This window comes from the organism of the source record quoted next, unplaced genomic scaffold (genome assembly GCF_019419815.1).
Source record: "Pyrus x bretschneideri cultivar Hongxiangsu unplaced genomic scaffold, Pyrus_bretschneideri_v1 Contig25, whole genome shotgun sequence".
NCBI classification, from domain to species: Eukaryota; Viridiplantae; Streptophyta; class Magnoliopsida; order Rosales; family Rosaceae; genus Pyrus; species Pyrus x bretschneideri.
The window spans coordinates 2782046-2798812 of record NW_025999557.1 but is presented as its reverse complement, the minus strand read 5'-3'; the positions used below and the strand labels follow the sequence as shown (position 1 = coordinate 2798812).

The following is a 16767-nucleotide window of genomic DNA, read 5'->3' as shown; positions in this document are numbered from 1 at the left end:
AGGAAATGAAAAGAAAATGAAGAGAATCCTAATCCGTAAAAATTTGAATATCATTTAAAATCATATCATTTCTTTCCAAGAACTTGTCCAATCTCCATCCTTTCGATGGTTTTCAATATTGAATGTTTTAAAGAATAAAATTGTAGAGAATCTCATTCCAAGAATCTGGGACTCCACAAAGACACCAATGACTACAATCCATTCCTGTGCGGCCTGCCAACCCATAAATTGAAGGATGTCCATCCTTGCGCAGGAGTGAGAGGTTTGTTATATCTAGCAATGTCACGGGCTTTTTTATTGTGCTTAACACATTCTTCAGCACACCCAGAGCTGGTGGTAAAGCTCCTGGATAGATCGACTCAAGCAAAGGCTCCTTCTGCCCTACACAACTTCTCGCACTTGGTTCATGCCATTCACTGCCACTACAATTAAAATTAAGAAAAGAAAATAAGAGACTACTAATTTGATTGATGTCTTGGGAACAAACTTCATAAACGAGTTTTCAAAAGAAATTATTCGAAAATTATAACAGTGATATCAACTAATTAAAAAAGTTAAAACTATTGTGTTATATTTCACCCAAAAATTAAATTCAATTCATAAAGCTGTTATTTGACACTTCAAACTAATCATTCTAGGTACACTCCTCGTTAATGAAAATATAATGAAATTGCAGTAGAAAGAGTGTTGCGAGTATATGATAACTTTTTTGGAGTGCTACAATGATGATTAGCTTAGATTAGTAATATTAGGTAAGGAACTCACTTGTAATGAGAGGGAGAAATTCCTTGGAAGAAAACTCTAGACTTCGCTGGATCAATGTTTAAATCCACCCATCCAGCCCAAGTCACGAGTGCCTTCTGAAAAGCAAGCATCCGGTCAATGTCTTTGCTCATCTGACCTTCTACTTCAACATAATCCCATCTGCAAAATTATAGTAGTTAAGTTGGTTTTACCTTTTAAATACAGTTAAAATTAATCAAAAGATGATTAAATATTATAGTAAATAATAGTTATAGACTTTACGGTTGGGAGGGTCCTCTACGATTCCACCAATGCCAAGTGTTGAAGATGAGCATATCAATATCCTTCCATAACTTGCCTCCCACAATTGAATCAAGCTTCAAGACCCTCCCAATCTTTTCTCTTACAATATCTACTAGATATACATTGCGGTCTAGCATCACCTTAACTTCATAATCCTGCATGTATTGATTACAAATTTCACCATGTCATTTACCCAAAGGAAAATTGGGGCTGAATCACGTGCTTCGTGTTTGGTAGGATCATGACAAAAGTGCATGTCAAGTAGTTGTCCAAGGGAATTGAAAGGTCAAATTAATTTCACACGAGACCAAATTAATTAATTTCACGTGAAGTAGTTGGTGGAAATAAAACTGATAAAAAGTCTAAGAGGGATTGTAGTCAAATTAGGATTTGATAATATTTTAATAGATTTTAAAATTCGAGAGTAGTCAATGAGATTTTAAAAGATGATTTTAAAAGATTTTGAAATTATGGTGTAGTCAAATTAGGATTTTAAAGGATTTAAAAGAATACATCCAAATTCATGAGTAGTTGATTAGGATTTTAAAAAGTCCTCAAAAGTCTAGGTGTAGTGAAAATATCAAGGATTTGCTAGGATTTTAATGGGTGAAGGATTTTGATGGATTTGATAGTATAAATAATAAATGTCATAAACAATCCAACATTCACCCCTAGGATTTCAGTTCAAGAACGAAAAATTCTATATGTAGAAGAGGAATAGTCTTCCCCATTTTTGGCCCTACCTAAGAACCCAGTGAGCAGCTCACCATCTACACATAACATCCAAATCTGCAATTCTCTAACTTGCTTTCACCACCCCTCATCCCCCCTGTGATCCACCCACTGCCATATTGGATGAACAATCCCATCCACCCACTACCAAAATGGGTTTGATTTTCGTTCTTTGCTTTTATTGGATGAACAATCTAATGTCGTTGCTGGTAAGGTTGCGATTAAAGCTTTGAGTGTTTGTTGTTGCTCGAATCCAATACAAATCATGGATGCCATTGAATAAGGATGGACAGGTGAGTCACTCTTTGATTACTATGTATGCAAGGTGTGATGAGTAGGTTTTTGCACGGAAAGTGTTTGATGACATTATTAAGAGGGATTTGGTTTCGTCGAATTCCATGACTTCTGTGTATTGCAAGATGGGGTGTGCTGGAGATGCGGTGGGGTTGTTCCGGGAAATGAGAGGTGATGGATTTTAGCCTAATGAAACGACTTTGGCAACAGTTCTTGAGCATGCGGGGACATGGGGGATTTGAGTTTGGGTACTTGTGTGAAGTGTGTTTTGTAGTTGAGAAGAAATTGGAGATCAATTCATATGTAGGCTCTATGTTGATTGGCATGATAAAAGTCCTAAGAAATTCATGAAAAAATCCATACAAATCCATATAAATCTATAAGTGAAATCCATATAAATCAGTCAAAATCCATATAAGATTGTAGAATCTATTAAAAATTTTTAAAATTTGTCACTTAAAAAAGTTTATTAAAATACTCTAAAATCCAAGTTGACTACACCCTAAAGTGTTAGGATTGATGCTTTGCACTCACCTTACCAAATTTATGTGTGATTTGACTTCACTTAAATTAAGTTGGTTATCAACTAAACAACTATTATCATCTTCTGCTAAAAATTTAAGCGTATTACGTTATTAAATTGTCAGTTTTGACTACATATACAAATAAAAATGTACCATTGAATGGTTTTGTCAATTCATATATATCCTAACAACAACTTATCAGATTCTTTGATAGTAGAATTATTCTCATACAAATAAAAAGCAATGGCCAAAACAAAATGGAGACTTGACGTACCATGAATTCGAAGATAGATACATCGTTTACTCTTATCACATTATACTTAGCAGTTGGTACAGCTGAATGAAGCATGCATGTCAAGGATTGCCATTGATTTCGGCTCAATGAATCTCCAACGAACATGATGCTCTTTCCTCTAAATCTTTCGAAGAAGTCAAGCGCATCAAATCTGAAAACAAGGTAGTCACAAAACATTAAGCTAGGTCCCCATAGGATAAACTATTATTCAGGTAAGACATGTAAATGCTAGATCAATAATGTTTTCATCCTATCAAATAGTTATGTTATATCACTACAGCATAAAATTATGTCTAGTGTCGATTGACATTTTAAGTACACAATATGCTTATGCATTCAACAATTATCAATATGGTGGTGGTGCCACTTGTGTACGCGGGTGTTAAAAGGAAGTGAAGTTAAACATAATCATTGTTCATCATGAATCGAGAGGGACCTCCGCGACAACTTACAACTCCACAATCCATATAGGCATACAGTTCAATGACAGTAAACTGGCAGAAGGCTGCAGGTTCAACGCATGTAGATTTAACATTGTTTTCTTTCGAGCATGGTAGGTGATGAAATGTTTAAATTTATTTATTCCAAATGTACTAACACGGAATTAAGAGTTAGGATTTCTGTTTACATGGAAATGCCCTAAAATTTTTTGTTGAGGGTACAGTAATGTTTAAATTAATCCAAATTGTTTTGTAGTTATTATCAACATTCTTAATAAATCACTACTTTAATCTTTTATAAAGTCTAATTGTAATTTTCTTCATTTATAAATAAGAGATTTTAAATTCGACTTTCGCTAATCATGAGTTTGAAAATGATACTCCCGCTGATCATGAGTTCTTCACCAAGAGTTTAGTGAACTCCCGCTCTCCACCCATTTTCTTTCTATCAGATCTCCCTCCCCCTTCTCTCTCTCTCTCTCTCTCTCTCACACACATTTAGGTCCAAAGCAATAAGTTGTAGTAAAATCATAGGTAAATTACACAAAATTATCTCAATTATAGGTCAAACGACACTATCCTAACTTATCTTTTAAAAATGACAATGTCATATCTCATCTTACGAATTTGTTCCAATATCATCAGTTTTTCTATTAAATTCTAACGTGGCTAGAAACGGAGCCTACTCACTAATTCAACTGCATTAAAAAATAATTAAATGTATTTTTAATAATTAAATATTAAAAATTAAAAAATTAAAAAACTAAACAAATAAAAAATACCTATGCGGGCCTTCCCTTTCCTCCACCCGCACCAACCCTTTTTCTTCTTCTCTTCGACAGCCACCAAACCCTTCCCCACCCGTCCTCCCAAATCCAAGGACCACGCACTGCGAGATGCAAAGTCCAATCGTCGGTTGCCGGTCACCACCACCACCATAACCGCTTCCCCTGTCTTCCCAAAGCTCTCCATCATAGCTTCCTTCCCCAATTGCGAGCCTTCAGTTCTCGTCACCGACAACGGCACATCCTCCTCAGGGCTCCAATCCTCTTCTTCGCAAGCCGACCATGCTCTTTCCAGCTCCATCGAGGTCGACGCCGTCACCGAAGCTGAGCTCCGGGAGAACGAATTTCTCTCCACCAGGCGCACCAAGCTCGTATGCACCATTGGTCCGGCCACCTCCGGATTCGACCAGCTTGAGTCGCTCGACGTCGGCGGCATGAACGTAGTGCATCAATATGTACTATATCTTTGAGGATGGTATAGATGAACCTGCTGATGACGGTGGAATGGTGTCTAAGTGGGCTGATGACAGTGGAATGGTGTTTTAGTTTTTTGAATTTTAAATTTTAAAGTTTTAAATTGCAGATTGCAGGTTGTCCAGAGAGAGGGGAGAGAAAGGAGAGAGAGAGAGAGAGGGGGGGTGGTGGGGAAAGGTTGGGGGGACGGGTGGGAAAGGATTTGGTGGCTGTCGAAGAGGAGAAGAAAAATGGTTGGTGCAGGTGGAGGAAAGGGAAGACTCGCATCTCTGTGCCAATTTTTATTTGTTTAGTTTTTTAATTTTTAATTTTTAATTATTAAAAATATATTTAATTGTTTTTTAATTCAGTTGGATTAGTAAGTGAGCCTCATCTCTAGTCACTTCAGCATTTAACAGAGAAATTAACCGAAAAATTGACGGATGTCTAACATTGAAATAAATTCGTAAGATAAGGTATAACATTATCATTTTAAAAAAATAAGATATAATAATATTATTCGACTTATAATTAAAGTAATTTTATATAATTTATCCTAAAATCATCCTAGCTCTTTCTATGAACCTAATCATATGATAATTTTATTTTATATCAAACACGAATAACTGACATGACAACAATATGGCACCACCGAATCCCGTGAGCTCTAACACGTCTTTAATAAATAATTTGATTAATTGTCACATGAGTAGAGGCCATATGATATGAGTGGGTGGGTAGACTATAAAAGTAGAAAGAAATAAACTAATAATTATATCACCATCCGTGCCATCCCATGCCAAGACAATCACAGCTCACACAAACCAAACGGTGCAACTGTCACCAATGAAAGGCTGCGACCACCGACATTTCCATGCAGCCAAACATTTATATTTCTTAGGAAAATCATTGGGGGAGAGTCGCTTTATGTATTCACAGGGGCCACGGTCCCTCTGCCACAATTTCTGTTTTAAACAAAACATTGATATACTCTGTTCACAGGATGTTTCCCGCCAGGAAGTATATAAATTAAGTTCATTTGTTTCAAATGTAAAATAGGGACACACACAACTAGATCTAAATTTACTTTTCATATTTCGAAAAAATTACCAAAACAAGTAATTTTCTTAGAATTAATTTGGAATATAGGGACACACACAACTAGATCTAAATTTACTTTTCATATTTCGAAAAAATTACCAAAACAAGTAATTTTCTTAGAATTAATTTGGAATGTGGGATTTCAAATGTAAACATTGTAATTCATGTCTCCAAAATAAACAGAAGAATTTATAAATTTCATGAATTTTTATTTTTAGTCACATAAATTTTGAACTTAATATCAATAATATTGCAGCAAGCCAACAAGCCAACAACTAGGAAAACAATAAGCAATAATATTGCAGCAACAGAAAGCATTATAATAAGTAGAACAAGAGAAATCAAGAGAGAGAGAGAGAGAGAGAGAGAGAGAGAGAGGTGTGCACCTTGCTAAATCACAGTCATGTGGTTGCCATCTGTATTTCGTGTATATCTGATCGGGACGGCCATTCTTTTGGCAGGTAAACTCGTGCTCAATGAAGGGACATGAGGAAGTATTGTAGAGGGGGTAGGACTGGTCCAAAACCCATCTCCCTTTGAAGAAATCACACGACGATGACGATGATATTGATTCATCACTTCTTGCACCATTTGCTAATACTACCGCTTGGTAATCACAAACAACAAGGAGGAGGAGAACAGCTACACTCCTAGCGCAAAAACTACTATGAACCCAGAAACCCATGAGTCTTTTGTATAGAGAGAGAGAGAGAGAGAGAGAGAGAGAGAGAGAGGGGTTTATAAGAAATGATAATGGGATTAGAAACTCTTCTATCTTCTCTTTATCTCTTATAGCTGCTATATTTATGTCTTGTCTGTATATACGTGAGAGAGAGGATGGAAACTTATTGAGAAATTCAAATGATCTCCTTATGATACTTTCCCTCGTCAGCCTTCAATCAACGTCAATAAGGGAGAGCATCATGGGATTATTACTTACTTTGTACCAAATTACCAATTAGCTATGCAGTAGGGATTTTTGTAATTATATACACCTGTATTCTAGTACAATCAAAATTAATGCAATTGAAGTAAATTTCGAAACTTCCGAAACTACATTTAAGATGGTATCAAAGCTCCCCCTTGGCATAGATGTGGGTTTGATACGGTACTAAAACTCTCATACTAATTACCATAACAAACTTTTGATATGACAAAATTCATTACTATTACCATGCTAAAATTTGGGTATATCAAATTTCGATATGCAAAAATTTTTGGTTGGCATGTTATAGTAATGGCAATGTCATTCTTTTAAAGAAAAACTAATGAATAGCGTTTCAAAACTTTGAGTTTTAATAAAAAATCATCATATAACTTTATTTAATGATAATGACAAGAGAAATTAAGAAAAAAAAAAAAAACAAAACCAACCTAACTAAAGGCGCGTGCAAAGAACACCAACCAATCCTTCAGTTGCATAACCCTTTGACATAATCCAATTATATTTTATTCCTCTCAAATTAAAATTTCAAATTGAAGTGGGTTCCTTTTGATTCAGAACCACATATGGGGCAGTATGGTTAGGAAGGAGTCAGTCAGGTGTGGGTTGGGATGGTTGGTGGTAGGGTGGGGCAACATTATTGACAACATCGTTGGACTCATCACCCATTTTCTAGTAATGGTATTGAGCTATTAGCCATGCATGACTTTAACGGCGTGGACGTTGATATCAATCATGTTTTTTTTTTATTTTTATTCTATTTTTTATTTTTATATCTTTTTATTGCATTCTAGTGAAAGAATTTGAAAATCTGGGACGAGCATCTACTGTTAAGTTTCATAAACAGTGTTGTACCGTTAAGTTTTATAAACAGTGCAGTACCGTTAAGTTTCATAAACAGAGTAAAAAGTTTCATAAACAGTATAGTAAGTTTCATAAGCAGTATAGTGAGTTCATAAACAGTGTAGTATGTTTTTTAAACAGTTTGTGTGAGGACGCGCAGGTCCGTGCGTTAGTTTTTTTTTTAAATATTAAAATTATATATTTTTCATTAAAATATAAGTTTTTTTTTTGTCTTTTTTTATTAAAATTTAAGAGTTTTTCATTAAAATTTAAGTCTTTTTCATTAAATAAAATTATAACATGGTTTTTCATTAAAATAAACTTAGTCCAAGCTCAAATCTTTTTATTTTTTTTTATTTTTTTATTTTATTTTATAAATCCCACTCAATGAAGCTTTTAGCCCAAAACGGTACAATTACCATACCATTACCAATTGGTACAAAATTTTAGCATAAAATTGATATGGTACTGTAATTAATATGGTAAAATTTTCCACCTCTACCTGGGCTCTTGATTCTTTACATTTTTTTTTCTACTCCTTCTTCCTCCTAGAAGTTGGATGATTCCTTTTCAAACGTGGGAGACAGTTTCAGATGCTAAGAGTGATTCCAAGGATTCCTTTGGCCAATTTTTCGCCATCATTCCAATTATACCTGAACGATGCTTGCTTCTAAGCCTCTACCGGTGATAACTATGGCATTTGGTGTTGCTCCATGACGATTATGCTCAGTTCGAAAAACAAGTTAGTGCTCATAGATGGTACTATTGAAAAGCCAAATGCGAAGAAGACCATTGAACTTGCTCTTTGGCAAAGGTGTAACGACATGGTACTTACGTGGATTGTCAACGTCCTCGCATCCAACATAACGTCAAGTGTTGTGTATTTGAGGATTGCAGCAGATGTTTGGGAAGATTTCAAAAGAGAGGTTTTCGCAGCAAAACATCTCATTCAACATGAAAGTTCACGCACCACTTGAAACCAACAACCAATCAATGTTTACTTCACCAAACTGAGGAGTTTATAGGATGAGATAGAGGTATGTCAGACGGTGGAAGCATGTTCTTGTGGTGCTGCCAATTCCCACGGTGAACAAGCGAAACTACAAAGGTGTTGCAGATTCTTATAAGCCTTGATGAGTCGTAAGGAGCGATTATTGGTCATATTCTTCTAACGTAACCCTTCCATCCATCCATAAGATCTATTTCCTCTTGTATCAAGAAGAGAAACAATGAGGCATAGCCACTGTGCAAGCCTTGATTGAACCCGCAGCCATGGCGGTGCAGTCCTCACGCAATAATGGCCAGGGACGATTAGCAGAAACGCAAACCTCTCATCTGTTCGTACTGTGACCACGACCATCACACATTTGACACCTGGGTCATCATTTTCATGGCAAATCCGAAGAAACCAGTGATGGCAATTGCAAAAAGAAAGCCAAAGGTAGTAGGTCAAGCAGCGAATGGGTTTCATTAGCCAACAATATTCAATCCATAGGGTGTGCTGAAATGACGCCCAACCATATTCAAGAGCAGTCCAGCAAATTTTATCGGTGATGAGCCAGAAATTAAGCATGGAAAGCAAAGCCAATGCAATCACTGCTGCAGGTAGGACTCTGACGAATGGGTACTGGACAGTGGTGCAACAGACCATGAGTTAGATTTTCCATTGGCCCAAGCAACATTTAAAACATCATTGCCTGTCGTGGCTTTACCTGATGGCACGCTGCCGAATTTTCATTGGGCACCCTTTTGGACAAAAATAATACAAATTATATGATCTTCACTCCAAACATAGTTTTACGAGTTGAGACGTTGTTTTCCACAAGGATGTGTTTCCCTATCATGGCTAAAAGGAATTGAATCCCCATACAAACAACCATCATATACCCATGTTCAGTTTTTGCATTGAGCCTTCCTCACCATGCCATAAACTGCATGACCGCACCAGTGCCTCACAAAATGCCGAGACACATCTTAATATTGCTCCTGATTATCAGCTCTTTAACATGCAGTCACTTGATGAGCACCATGCTGCTATCATGCAGCCTGATGATCAGCTCTATGCACGCAGCCTGATGATTAGCTATCTAACACGCAGTCACCCGATGAGTACCTTGTTGCTATCACGTAGCCTGATGATCATCTCTGTGACACGCAGCCTGATGATTAGCTCTCTGACATGCAACTTGCCACTCAACTTGCCTTTGCTCCCGCTTCTATCCCTCTCTGGGGATCTTGTCACCTTACAACTATGAAACTCAACGACTATGTTTGTCCTTCTCTTACGTTGCTCCTTCCCCTACACATGCCCTCGTCTGCCCAGTTCTAGTACTAGACATCCACTTTCAAATTTTTTATCCTACCAATAATTGTCGCCGCTATAGTCTGCCTTCATTTCTAGTTTTTCTACCATTGTGGACTCAACGACTTATGCAGAGGCGTGTAAAGATCCTAAATCACGTCAAGCCATGGATGACAAAATCCAAGCTTTAGAGGCTAGCAACACTTGGAGTATTACTCATTTGCCCCATGGTAAGGCATGTATTGGTTGCAAATGGGTCTACAAAGTCAAGTACATATTTGATGGCAGTATTGAGCGCTACAAAGCTCGTTTGGTCGCTAAGAGGTACACTTAGTTATAGGGTATTGATTATGATGATACATTTTCCCCTACTGCCAAACTGGTCACATTCCGCTGCCTTCTTACTCTTGCTACTGCCTCTTCCTGGTCCCTACATTATCTGGATGTTCATAATGCCTTCCTTTATGGTGATCTCATGGAGGAAATATACATGGCCCCGCCTTCTAATCTTAGCCGACAGGAGGAGAATTTGGTACGTCGCCTCAATAAATCGCTTTATGGTTTAAAGCAAGTCCCTCAACAATGTTTTTCAAGTCTTCGCAAGCCATTAAGACCGCTGGTTATGTTTAATCAAAAGCAAATTATTCACTTTTTACTAAACGTGAAGGTAAGTCATTTACTGCACTCCTTATTGAGAAAAATCTCAAATTGCTTTTTGATGAGGGTGAAATGCTCAATGATCATGTTAAATATAGGAGATTGATTGGTCATCTAATTTATCCCACTATTATCTTGCCAGATATCATGTACTTGTTCCACTTGTTGAGTAGATTCATGCAAGCACCTCAGAAGTCACACTATAAGGCTACATTGCACATTTTGAGGTACTTAAAATGGGCTCCCGAACAAGGTATCATGTTTCTTCAGAAAATGATTTGAAGTTGAAAGCGTACTTAACTTGGATAGCGCGGGGTGCCCAACCACTCAGCGGTCCACCACTGATTATTATATTTTTTTGGGAGACTCTCTTATTTCATGGACAAGCAAACGTCAAAGGACAGTCTCTTTGTCCTCTGTCGAAGTAGAGTATGAATCCATGGCAGCGAGTTGGCTTGGCTACAAAATCTATTTCATGATCTACAACTTTGCAACAAGGGGGCTGCAACTTTGTTTTGTGATGATCAAGTTGCTATTCACATTATCGTAAATTCAGCATTCCATGAATGTACACAACACATTAAGATTGATTGTCGCCATGTCCGAAATAAAATCATGAAAGGAAAAGTTGTCACATGTTCCATCCATGTCACAACTTACTGACATTATCTATTCTGAAGTTGAGGAGTAATTTGACTGTAGCTGCTACTGTCAAGTCAAAAATTTTCCCCTTGATTTCACTTTATTTACAACAAATCCATGGGATTTGGGGATGGGTTGGACGGTAGTTATTAAAAGTTAGGAGGGTAATTGTGTTTCTGAACAGATTTTGAGATATTTACGGTTTTGCCAGTCTATTCTAAAATGGGCCCTCTGTTTTACGTTATTTACATTTCTGCCAGTGTATGGCTGTGCTTCTGCCGTTACTTACATTTCTGAGGGCACTACGGTTCGGGACCGAATGGGCGCAGGCATTGCGGGACAGCCGTTGCAGAGAGATGAGAGGATTTCGATGGCTACGAGGGATTTCAGGGATTCGCAGAGAGATGGGAGGATTTTCTGCAAGGGTTGAAGGGAACGGGTAAGGGAGGTATGACCTTGCACTGAGGGAAGGACAGAGAAAGACGGAGAGTCGTCATCATCAGCAAGAAAAGATTAAGGAGTAAAACTCCTCAACCCTTCTTCAGTTCCTTCTCAGATTTCTCTCTCTACAACTTTCTCTCTAAAATCCATCTCTTTCCTCTGGGAATCCCAAACCTTTCAGGGCACGACTCTGCGATCACAAACCCTGATCCTTTGTACGGTCTCAAGACTTGGAGATTTTATGTATATAGTGTTGATTTATATTCTTTTTGTGGCGTATGAAGCTCTGAGAAAAAAACCCTCAGGAAGTTGATCGGGCTGCTATCGTTCACGAGCTTGAGGACAACCTAGCTGAAGCGGACGAGATCGATCGAGTTGGCTTTCGTGTTCAGTTCAACTTTCTTTTCCAGTTTTCTGTTTGGTTGGTGGGAAAATCCCTACCTTCTGTTCATCCCCAAACGTTTAAATCCACGCTTTCAAGGTAATACCCGCCGGCTTCTTAATTTAATTTAATTTTTAATTCAGTTTTCCATTTCCAATACTAGAAATATAATTACACAAGGAATAATAGGAACTAAAATTTCACATCTCCTGAAATTTTTGTTGTCTAATCCTCCGCGGTTTCTCGGCAACCAAACGGAGCGTTAAACAATTTTAATTAACTAAGTTGAACGGATTTTTGATAAATCCGTTGCTATTAGAGCTCGATCTCTCGTTTCTTCAGATATTTCTCAACATTTGGTCCAACTCTCTCTCACAGCTCCTCCATTTATTTATTAGTTTTGAAATTCCTTCTCTTCCATTATTTGGTTGGTCAAGGAAGAAAATACTCATTTTTATCTCCAGTCCTGCCTAAATCAACTAGAGTTTTTCTTTTACTAATTTTTGTTATTCGTAGAGTGGTTTAAAGAATTCCAAGAGCTTTATTCACCCAATTTATGTTTTTCATGTAAAAATTCTTCCAAAAAGCTCAAACATCTTTCAATGTAAATAACATTAACTTCTATAGCAACGTGCGGGCCATATTTCTAATTTTCACTAAAACTTGGGTAAAGGAACGTTTTAAATTGCTATTAGGCAAGTTGGGCGTTTTTAATAAGGGAGAGCATCACGGGCTGATTACTTAATTACTTTATACCAATTAGCTATGTAGTAGGGATTCTTGTAATTGTATATACCTATATTCTACAACTATCAAAATCAATCCAATTGAAGTAAATTCCAGAACTTCCAAAACTAAATTTAAGAAAACTTGGCTATTTGTTTATCTTTTAGGAATGATTTACGTCATGTATCATTTTTCTTTTCATGCACATTCTTTGAATCTTGCTTACCTTATATATTAGCTATATATTTTTTTGTAGAAAATCCTCCGTAAATGATTTCCGATTTTACTAAATTAAGTTCCTTCTCTCAACCAACTTGCTGTATTCCCCTCCTTTTCAATTTTGGTGTACTTTGCCTACTCTCTTCACAAACAACCACATAGCCAAAATAGTATAGTGTTCAACCAACTTACTCTATTCCCTTCCTTTACAACTTTTGTATCTGTAATACGATGAAACTTGCCTGAACTTAGCTGACTTTTTAAACCGTCAGTGACGATTTGTGATAATAAAGTTCTGAAGCTGGAAGCTTTTTATGATATCCGCTTTTTATTTTATTTTATTTTATAATTTAAGTAGTAACAAACTAGTACTAAGTGCGTTACTTTAATTTTAGGAACAGCATGAGCCATTATTTTATACTTAGCAGTATAAGCTCGAAAACATTCAAATACCAAAATTTAGCTGCCAAGTAACGTGTTCCATTTTCCTCCGACTAAAACGCTGCCCTGTGTTGCAAACTTAGCAGCCAAGATTATGATCAGTTTTTATTTTGAAGGAAGTTGATCGAAACAATTGATCCAATCTAGGTATTGAAGTATAAATTTATTATTCGAAAAGAAAATCATTTTGTCATACTACAAAATACTGAAAAGAGCTGATTTCACAATTTATAATCACCATGCTGTAGAAACTTCTTCAGTTCTGCTGTCTACTATATTATCAAACAGAAACAAGAAAATAGCTATAGAGGAAATGCAAATTATTTATTAGCTGATATGTTTAGTGTGCTAAGGTTGAGTCAAACAGATAACCGTGCAGCTCAAGTTCTCTCGCTTCTATTTCAGGTTGACTCAAACAGATAACCGAGCAGACGCAGACGCAGACGAAGCAGTCCATGGCCCTTCAGTTGACTGATCCATTTCTATCCGTTTCTCGCTTGTGCCCCTTCCGAAACTAGATTGAAAATGTTTTCTCATTGCATCGATCTCAATACTCTCGGCTTTTGAATCCGAGACCAACTCCTGAACAACAGCCTTTCCTTCGAGCATGCTCACAACAGAAGACATGGTAGGCCTAGCTGTCGAAGTAATGTTGCAACAAAGAAGAGCCACATTAATTGCAACAATCATCTCCTCTTTGTTAAAGTCGGATCCCAACCTTGGATCAACTAGGTCCATCAAATTCCCTTGCTGTTTTAGAAGTCGTGCCTACAAAAAATGGAAGTAACTAAAGCAATATAAACTGTGTCTTTGGATTTAACTTCGCCGATTCAAACGTACTTTCACACATGTAAGGTATATTGAGAAAATTTGAAGTTAAATTAGGAAGTAGTAAATTCATGTTACCCAATCAAGAAGATAAAATCTTTCTTCCTTTTTCCGGTAAGTTGTGTTGTTTCTCCCGCTAACAATTTCCAATACGAGAATACCAAAACTATAGACATCTGCTTTATCAGTCAAATAACCCCGCATTGCATATTCAGGCGCCATATATCCACTGCAATATCATGAAATCATATCATTAACCCAAATTTAGCTAAAATAACTAGTAAAAATATTGCTAATTGAATACTTAAGATTAATCCAATAGTTAGAGAGATACACAGTAATACAACTATATTCAAAGAACAAATCTGCCCTTGAAATTTCTTGAACAACAAAGATTTGATGAGGTTGAAAATTATGTAAGTTAGAGATTTTCCGTTGCTCTATCTTCTTTTTTAAGGGTGGAAGAAGATCAAAACAAGACAATAAGAAGATAAATAAAAGTTTAGGGACTCACTACGTTCCAGCAATACGGGTGCTAATGTGTGTATTATCTTCTTCATCAAGCTTGGCCAATCCAAAGTCAGATATTTTCGGGTTAAGGTTTTTATCAAGCAGAACATTAGAAGCCTTGATGTCTCTATGAACGACCTTCAATCTTGATTCCTCATGAAGATAAGCCAAACCTCTTGCTGTACCAATACAAATCTTGTGCCTTGTTGGCCAATCCAACTTCAATTGACTTTCTTCTACCCCTTCAATTTGCCAAATTAAACAAAGTTAGTTGTAAAGGACATATTTTTGGTGCATAAGATCTTTTATGCCCACTGTATGATGAAATGAACTTTTGGCAAACAAGACTAGTATTTACCAAATAAAGCACAAGCGACACTATTATTTTCCAGGTACTCATAAACAAGCAATAGTTGATTTCCTTCAATACAACATCCGTGGAGCTTGACAAGATGAGGGTGTTGCAGAGCAGAAATCATGCCAATCTCATTAACAAATTCACGATTCCCTTGCTTTGATTTGGAAGAAAGCTGCTTAACAGCTATTACGGTGCCATCTGCTAGAACGCCCTACATTTGAGAAAGATAATCAAATTAGCATCACTACAGAGAAAATTAACTTTCATTAGAATGGACATTATCAAATTAGAAAAAAAAAATGTAATCAATAACTAAATTCTTTGCTCTGAAGAATACCTTATAAACAGAACCAAAACCACCCTCACCAATCTTATTGGCTTTGTTAAAGTTGCTCGTGGCACCTTTGAGCTGCTTGAAGGTAAATTTACCAGTTTGCAGGTCCACACCCTTCAAATCTGTATAACAAGTAAAACTCATAAGAAATTGTGTCTAAGAAAACGTTTAGAACGATAGCATTCTTAGTTATTAATACTTTGTGCCTGATTCTAGAATTTAACTAGTAACTGGATCTGTAGGCAGACACTTTGCATCATGAGTTTGGACGATATATACATATATTACAGCAACATCAAAGTGCCGGAAAGCTCAATATCTAAATAATTACTGTCTTTGTGGTGCACGTCAATATGCTTGAAAACCATGCAAAATAGCATAAATATTGTACTTAGTTACGAAAAAACTCGATGAGAAAAAGTAATGGAGAAACAAAAAGGAAAAACAAGTATAACAGAATAAACTGCAACTTAATACCATCCTCCAATGTCTTTTGTTGTCCTAGGAGGCCTCTCTTCCAAAGAATACCAAATATCAGTAGTATCATGAAGACTGCTCCAACCACAATTCCAACCACAGCACCTACAGGCACGCCACTTCCACCAGGTTTTGGCGGTGGATCAAAGTCTGTCGAAAGTAAGAATATAGCTTAAATTAGTGTAAATGTAAATGTAATTAATATGAGGTTGGATTGGTCAACCAGCTATCTAATGCAAAACGAAACAGAAGATTGAATCCCGTCTTTAGGTCATCCTTAAATAAGTAGATAGTATATGAAGTAATCCCTTGAACAAACTTTCGTTGGATGGTTGTAATTAAATATTATATGTTTCCTTAAGTGAACTGGATAGTTTCCATGTGAATAGTTAAAAATGCTCGAAGTTGAATTTTATTGTATTTAAAAGTCCATACCCGTCACCTTGAAAAAAAAAAAAAAACAGCATATTATGTAATAAGAAAATTTAAGAGAGTATTTCTTCAAGTCTTGGCTCAAACTATGTAAAACAGGAGAAACAAGCAGAAGCATTTTTGTGAAATTACAAGGGAAAGGAAATATTGAAGAAGAAGAACCTTGCAGAACTGAAGTCGGGTCTCTTAATTTAGTAGATATATCAATGCATATGGTCGACGCATAGTAATTAGACGAAGCTAAGATCAGTGGAAACTTACTTGGGTCTACTGAAATAGCTGAAATAAGTGGACCATAGACTCCTTTAACAGGGATGGCCGTCGTCCCTTTCCCAGCCCAATAGAAACGAATCTCCAATGTATTATTAGTCACAGGAGCAGTAAAGTTCTTTATGACTACATCACCAAACACACCAGCTTCATCCATGATATTGAAGTCCTTCTTCACTAGTTTTCCCTGCAATATATATATATATATATATGTACGTATATATACTAATTTAGTTGCTTAACATTTCATGATCATAAATGTGAAAGTTAACATCAAATCGTCCAAAATAT

The 16767-nt window shown here is 36.6% G+C and overlaps 2 protein-coding genes across 5 annotated transcripts in view; both read right to left on the bottom strand.

The window, feature by feature from the left end:
• Positions 1-29: 29 nt before the first annotated feature.
• On the bottom strand, positions 30-6448 carry LOC103949954 (protein trichome birefringence-like 41). Of its 2 annotated transcripts, none has more exons than XM_009361091.3 (5): positions 6058-6448; positions 2872-3043; positions 1027-1202; positions 766-924; positions 30-422 (listed from the first exon to the last, which is right to left on the bottom strand). In XM_009361091.3, the coding sequence occupies exons 1-5, from the start codon at positions 6354-6356 to the stop codon at positions 128-130; spliced, it is 1101 nt and encodes a 366-aa protein (XP_009359366.1). In that variant the 5' UTR covers positions 6357-6448; the 3' UTR covers positions 30-127. The 2 variants fall into 2 exon arrangements, with proteins under 2 accessions (XP_009359366.1, XP_018503641.1); XM_018648125.2 differs by lacking the exon at positions 6058-6448 and adding an exon at positions 4115-4795.
• Positions 6449-13415: 6967 nt separating this feature from the next.
• The window catches only part of LOC103949966 (probable leucine-rich repeat receptor-like serine/threonine-protein kinase At3g14840), a 28957-nt gene continuing 25605 nt past the window's right edge, over positions 13416-16767 (bottom strand). For all 3 annotated transcript variants that reach the window (XM_048586905.1, XM_048586903.1, XM_048586904.1), the window contains 7 exons: positions 16468-16663; positions 15775-15924; positions 15301-15419; positions 14964-15174; positions 14610-14847; positions 14174-14324; positions 13416-14035 (listed from right to left, as the gene is read on the bottom strand). In XM_048586905.1, coding sequence (XP_048442862.1) covers positions 13679-14035; positions 14174-14324; positions 14610-14847; positions 14964-15174; positions 15301-15419; positions 15775-15924; positions 16468-16663 — 1422 coding nt within the window. In that variant the 3' untranslated portion in view covers positions 13416-13678. The remainder of the gene's footprint in view (positions 14036-14173; positions 14325-14609; positions 14848-14963; positions 15175-15300; positions 15420-15774; positions 15925-16467; positions 16664-16767) is intronic.

Excerpts from the sequence above, each read along its gene's own strand:
- LOC103949954 (XM_009361091.3), bottom strand. The coding sequence starts at position 6,356 with ATGGGTTTCTGGGTTCATAGTAGTTTTTGCGCTAGGAGTGTAGCTGTT. Across the intron at positions 3,044-6,057 it reads CATGACTGTGATTTAGCAAG|ATTTGATGCGCTTGACTTCT; the intron begins GTGCACACCTCT and ends CCTTGTTTTCAG. Across the intron at positions 423-765 it reads ATTTCTCCCTCTCATTACAA|TGGCAGTGAATGGCATGAAC; the intron begins GTGAGTTCCTTA and ends TTTTAATTGTAG.